Genomic DNA, 7,024 nt, shown 5'->3' on the forward strand with positions numbered 1-7,024 from the left:
AGCTACTTGATTTGATAACACCTACATGATTGCCATTTGATCATTGATTTTGTACCTCCATTGTCAATGAGAGTAGTGTCTTCTATACCCTAACCCCGTATATATTCTTCTCCATGTATTTCAAATGCGTTTATCACCGCTAAAGTACCAATACCTTTTCTTATATCTTAATGAGTGTCCTTACAATACATATTTACCTCGCGTCTAACACAATAATCTCACTCGCCCCATTTGTCCATATGGGTGTATGAATTGCACCTTCTGACGTGTAGAAAATATATGCATAATTTGGTAGCAATTACTAATTTTAAATTTCTAGCCACAAAATCCCTTTCCAATTTTGGGGTTACAACTAGTGTCATAACGATAAACGCTTTGTGTTCCTCTCTTGTTATAGATAGGCAAAACCCCTTCATGTAGATGTAGATGGTGACCAATACCGATGGGAGTAAGGCATCCATACCGAATGTCGGTGGCGCAAAACATATGTAGGACCTAGGTGTGTGGATGGTATGTTACCGGTTGTACATGGAAAGATGAACGTGGTCTTGTGTCACTAATCGTCCCATCAAAGTCAAGAGATGTGTCATCAATAGGGCTTACCGAATGGTCGCCGAGCTTTAATAGAGGAGCTAGAAAAAGAGAGGGAAAAATCAATGAAGGAGCAGAAAAGATATACGAATCATCCAACTAGGAAAACTGTCTCTTGGGTCTCTCTAGATTTGAAGTCCAACATAATCATGTGTATCTTCAAGAGAAGATGTGAAAGGCATAGGGCGATGCAAATTTTCCAGATGTACTATTCCACATGTGAGCCTTGTCTCCACATTGAACCGATGGTGGCCCCCGCCTTTTTCTTGTCCTCTAATTTAGCACTTTCAATGCGCAATTTGCTCTGCTCCCAATATCCAATCCCCAATCATATAAACTTTAATTTAATTTCATCGAGATTAAAAAGTATACTTTCTGCTTATTAAAAGAGGATTGAGTTGAATTTCTGGAGCAGTTTGGACTTTTGGAGGAACGCCACATGCTTATGAGCCTAAGCTATGCTCCTACAATCGCAAAATCCGAGGTCAAGGATTGATTGTAACGGTGGTCCGTAAATGTAGTTTGGAAAAGCGCAAAGCCCGCCCGATGCAACGAATGAATTGGGTCCTCGACAGTCTTCTGATTATAAAAAAAATTGTGGATCATAGTTTTCTGGACGCTATAATAATTTCTCAGCGTGAACTCGCAGTAATTTAGTATTAATAACTTTCAGTGTTGAGTGCTTGACCATCAAAGGGTAATAAGATGATGGAATAATTCTCGCATCTAATTGAATTAATCAATGCGCGTTATTAACAAGGACTTCTGAAAACAGTTGTTCAACGTACTTGGTACAAGAAAAGCTGTCACTTCCATAGCACCGATCGGCAGTGAAAAACAAATGAACAAATACGTCAAGAACTTTTATATTTTGATCGCTCATGGAATGTCACAGTAACATCTGTTAAGGAGCTGCTGAATTCCTAATGTGCCGGCGTGCTGCTGGCGTGAACCTTAACTTATTTTATCAGCGCCAATGGCGGTCTTGGGATTAGTCGACAACTGCGTTACTAAGGAAGACCTAATTAACATACATTTTTACGTTACTCAATTAGAGAAAGTAATCCTAGCTGTTCATGAAAAGATGAGACTACCATGTTGAACGAGTGGCGCCCCTGCCTTAAAAGATGCTGCAGAAAGAAGAAAATAAAGCGCTCTCTTTTTTCCAGTCTTTCCTGCATAAATCCGAGGAGCGTTCTCTAATCCGATGCACGGTTCACACGCAGCAGACCATGTTCTTGCAAGTACCGTCCGCATTATGCAGGAGAACGCACCACGCAGAGAGAGAGAGAGAGAGAGAGAGAGAGAGAGAGAGCGCGACTTCCATAATCAACGGGACAAGTTTCTGAGCTTGAGCTGTAAAGACAGAGACGGGGATTGCTATCGCTCCGAAATCGCAACAGCGACTGTCGCAGGATGTCCGCATCATCATCCACCAAGGACAGAAAAGGGCGTATTTATTACGTTCCGCAGTTCGCTTTTTTGACTCTGCGGGTTTCGGTGCTTGTGTTGAATGAAGAAGGAGGGACGACCGATTCGACCTTTGCCCAAACCCCCCCGCCACAAAGAAGAAGAAAGAAAACTTCATCGAATCACGGCGAATGGATTGGTCAAAATCAAGACCTTAAAAGACTTTGACAATCTAGAAAAATAGATTAAAAGACTTTGACAATCTAAAAAATAGAATAATGGGAGGAAGCCCCTCGAAAAAGATAGGCTCTTCACGGGGCTCCCAGCCACAAACCCCCCTTACGGGAGGTTAGGAAATCCCGTTTGGATCTTTGCAACGCTTTCCTCCTTAAAACACAGGAGTGTGGTACAGAAAAATGAAGGGTCTTCTCCTTCTTCGAATTAGGGCGAATGGATTTAGTTTAACATCACCCTGTCACGAAGCGCGTTTTCACGGACCGAATTGGTGTTAAGGTTGAGAGATTCTTCTTGTAACTTTTTCAATGCTATATGTTATGTGAAATTTTAGTCCAACTAGTCATATTAAATTACAAGCCTAAAGGGGTGCCGGCCACCTGCCCTAGGGGCGAAGCGGAAGCGGGTGAACCGAACTCGGTAAAATAACTAGGATTTGCTTGTAAAGCGTCAATTCTTTTCTCGAAATTTCTGCACAAACGACCTCAAAATATATAGTAAAAGAAAAATATGGGACGGATGTTTTCGCTTTATGCCGACCGGTGCATGGGAAATGAACAGGAGCCGAAAGTTAAAAGAGAGGGAATCTCAACTGAAGAATTATATATATATACATATATATATATTTTGATTGGATTGATGGGAATTGGGTAGGGCTTTTTGACTAGGGTGGCGATGATATATAGTGGGGGTACAGTTAAGGTGCGACCACCGTACGGCTCCGTCAGTTACTCGTTCGATACGGAGGGTCGTTTCGGCCTCCCCCTCAGCTCCTCGTTTCGCGCGCAAGATTGGCGTGGCGACGCGGATGCATGGCCATGGCCCATGTCCATGGGCATGATGCCGCACATGCGGCACGAGCACGCGGCACGTGCGATCGTCAACCACCTCAGCCAACGACCGCTCTACCCGTCGCTACTTATTCCACTGGCACGCGCCCGCTTAGTACTACTGTACTGTACGGTTGGACCACCACTGGAAAAAAGTAATAATATATAAAAAAAAAAAATAGAAATACAGCCAAAAAAAAAAAAAAAAGAAAGGAAAATCCTCGAGAGAGGGACTGTACTCTGAATTCTTCCTGGTTTCGAAATAAAGCTTTTATCTCGAGATTTGTCATTCCGTGATTCACAAAAAAATATCTCCGCATTATTTTAGGCATGCCGAGACTTTTCTATTATTTTTTTGAAGGCATGTATGTGAGACGCGCGATATCAGCCAGAAATCAAATCCCAAAATCTTTAACTACAAACCGAGGTGGAAAGAGAAATTTTGAGGTTTGATGTGCAAAAATATGAATTTCCATTCACCAATTTCAATTAACAATCGAATAAAAAATGAAAATGCGAATGGCATGCCGGTGAAAAATTACCTGAGTTATGCAATAGTTGGTAAATAATATCACCAAAAAAACTAAAAAAAAGGATAAAAGGGAACTTTCTTGAAGTTTTAGCTAGTGATGATAATATTTTTCTGAATAAGAATTTTTTTTCTTGAATTTTATGGGAGATACCGAATTTTATCTTTTGGCAGGGGAACGGGGGGGACGTGCAAGTGGGTCATTACTCCTTTTGAGGCAGATTGCACGATAGCCGTTGTTGGACCACCCCCCCCGGATTAATGGAATTTCCTTAAAATGAAAATCCTGATCGAGCTGAAAAAAATCAAAAAATTATCGATAAGGGTTTCGGATACGGAAGGAAATCTCTCCTTCATCACCGCCCCATGCCTTCCGGTATCGAAACGGACGTTGACCCATCACCGATCCCACATCCTCATCCAATCAACCTCAATCCCTTTTTTGACGGAGCTAAAGTGCCAAAATCTGAACAAAAATCGCTAAACTTTCGGTTTATTGAATGGCACGATTCGGCTCTCGTGATACACGCGACTCATCTCGTCCGTGTGCATTGATCGGCGGACGGACCCAATCAATTTTTTGAGAGAACGTATTTAGTTTTGGTCTTCGAGGAGTCGTCGGAGTTGCATGTGAGGCCTTTCGAGTTAAATTAGGTTTTAAAGCCTGAATTTTGGGCCACCCTTATCTGTGGCCATAGACCAGCCGCTGCGGATATGATTGCACTTTAAAACTTTTGCGCAAGGATGGATGCTTTTGTAATTGCTTGACTACGACGTCCAATTCTTTGTCCAAAAAGGAACGTGCCTTTCATTTCCGACGAGAAAGGAACTAAGCTGGTCTTTTCGAGAGGTAACTTTTCTTAAGAAACTGTGGAAAACCCCATAAAGTCTCGATCCAGTTTTATAATGATAATGTATGTTTTATTTGTTTCATATTCACAAGTAAATATATATGATCAGAATAAATAAACATGAAACTCTATTGGGCTCACTTATGGCTAATCATCTCGAGTAACTTTGAATGTGCTTTTAAGTTACAATACGTGTAAAAATATGTAAAAAAATTAGTTAGTGTGGACAATGTTTGAGCGTGACGTGGATAAATTTTTTATGATGATATAGCCAATTCTACCGTACTTGATATTGAAGAGACTTGATTAAAGAATTTACGAAAGTAGAACGACTTAATTAAATATACAAAAGTGCGAGGACTTAAGTAGAAAAGGTACAAAAAGTAGGGATAAAAGTAAAAACAAAACAAAGGTGGACGTGGTTTTCAATTCTAGCTTCACTAGGCTAGGCGCGGCAGAAGCAGACACAGACAGAGTCCTTTTCCAATTCTTTACATTTCTCTCTACAGAGGAAAAGGAAAACGAGGTTCAGACAGCCAAGAAAAGGAAAGAACGGGAGAGAGAGAGAGGGAGGGAGACGACCAGACAACGACAACGTCCCTGAATTTCAGACTCTTCTGTTGCCATCATGCTTTGCATTTGCAAATGTTACAGATAGAGAGAGAGAGAGAGAGAGAGATCAGGGCAAAAAGAAACTCGCCAATTCAAGATTAATAATAATTAATTTGGACATCAGTTCGATCCTCTCTCGCAAGGTCAGCCATCACGCCGAACACCGCCGCGCGGGGATCAAGAATTACTGGCCTTGGCAAAAAATTTACAGATCGGAACCCAGACGATAATCCTGGCGTCCCTATGGTCAGAGTCACCCGCATCCCCAATTCCCCCCCAAAAAAAGAAGAGAAAAAACACCACAGAGAAGCAAGCAGTCTGCTGCTGCAGCTTCTTCATCTTCTTCTTCGACCCTTTCGCCTAAGCAAGAAACCCCAAGAAAACGAAAGCCCTAGAAAGAAAGAACCTCAGAAAGCTTCTCGAGCCTCCCAGCTTCTTCTTTCTTGTCTATCTAAGCGTCGACGTCAGGGACTGGAAGACGTCCTCTTCGCAGGGGATGGTTAGGCCCATGTCGTGGTCGAACCCGAACTCCTCCTCCGCCTGCTGGAGCAGGCTCTGGAACTCGGGCCGGGTCAGGAACGAGATGGGTACGATGTACCGGGTCCGGTTCTCCCCGACGTAGACCACGAAGTGCCCCTTGGGCACGTCCAGCGGGAAGCCGCCCCCTTCCTGCTCGTACCCCTGGGAGGACCTCCTCCCCAGGCTGGAGCACCTCTTGAGGATTTGCTTCAGGACGGCCGTCTGCGGCAGCTTGTTGGGCTTCTTGATCGCCATTTTTCTTGCTCAAAGAGAGCGAGAGAGAGAGAGAGAGAGAGGGATTTGAGTATGATGAATCGGAAGTGAGAGTGTGGCGGAAACAAGAGAGAGATAGAGCGAGAGCGAAGGGGCTGGTTTGAAAGGGGAGGAGGGGCTCTGTGGGGGTATATATGGCGAGACAGAAAGTGGGGCGAAAAAGCAAATAAAGAAAAGGTTTATTTTTTCGAAATGGGTTTTCGATTTTGATTTTTGGTTAGGAGAGGAACAGTCAGCAAGCGCATGTGGGGTTGTAGGGGCTAAGGACAGACCAAAGAAAGAGGCGTGAGAGAGAGAGAGAGAGAAAGGGGTTGGCGTTAGAGAGAGACTCTGTGGTTGGTCTTCCAAAGGACAAGAAGGACCCCTCCCTTCTCCCTTCCTAGTCATTGAAGTCTCGTGTAGGCCTTTGGTCCCTTTGCCCAACTCCTGTTTCGTCCTTTACCGCGGCTTGTATAGATTCCAAGTGGAAAAACCCACAAGCTATTTCGAAAAAAGAAAAGAAAAGGAGAGAAGGGAATGAGGAATAAATTAAAAATGGAAAAAAACAGAGGGCATTTCTCCAATTCTCATGATTCCTTAGGACAGTGCACATGTCCTGTTACGACATTTTCTGTCCTCGTGAGAGACCGAGGGTCATTCTTTGGCCTCCCAAATAAAATGGACGTGCGTGTTAGGGTTGCTCTTGTCAAGAAAAGGGAAATTAGAGTTGGTAGGACTGTGGCTGTGAATGTCTTAATGATGTATTTGAACTCTGAAGGATCTTTTTTATTTTATTTTATTTCATGTAATAGTGACATCTGATCTAAACAAAAAATGCATTGACTTGGAAAGTAAATGAATTAGTCGTTGCTTGTGAGGTGTTAACTCCTTTTTTTGTATCTATGCACTGAACCATCCATATTCCTTTTGGCTTTTTCTCCATCTCTGCCTCAATTATGCCAGAGGATAGTCCCATGTCCGATCGAACGGTCTTCAACGAACTCCGCCATGCCGCACAGCGTGCGCCGCAACATGTCCCCCATCGGACGCCCCAAGCCTGGATGGATGGAGATGTAGGCGTGTCGAGGATGAGATGCACGACAGCGGGCGACGGCTCAAGGGCATGTCGACGAGGTACAGCGATGGTGGGCGTCGCGATGGTGCTATATGCGAAGTCGATGGCAACGCATGGTGGA

At 43.5% G+C, this 7,024-nt stretch overlaps 1 protein-coding gene across 1 annotated transcript; it reads right to left on the reverse strand.

Moving 5' to 3' along the window:
* Window positions 1-5,124: 5,124 nt before the first annotated feature.
* LOC104448825 (auxin-responsive protein SAUR50) lies at window positions 5,125-5,965 on the reverse strand. Its single transcript, XM_010062735.3, has one exon. The coding sequence runs from the start codon at window positions 5,829-5,831 to the stop codon at window positions 5,505-5,507; it is 327 nt and encodes a 108-aa protein (XP_010061037.1). The 5' UTR covers window positions 5,832-5,965; the 3' UTR covers window positions 5,125-5,504.
* Window positions 5,966-7,024: the final 1,059 nt, after the last annotated feature.

The sequence above is a fragment of the Eucalyptus grandis genome, chromosome 6 (assembly GCF_016545825.1).
Source record: "Eucalyptus grandis isolate ANBG69807.140 chromosome 6, ASM1654582v1, whole genome shotgun sequence".
In the NCBI taxonomy this organism is placed as follows: Eukaryota; Viridiplantae; Streptophyta; class Magnoliopsida; order Myrtales; family Myrtaceae; genus Eucalyptus; species Eucalyptus grandis.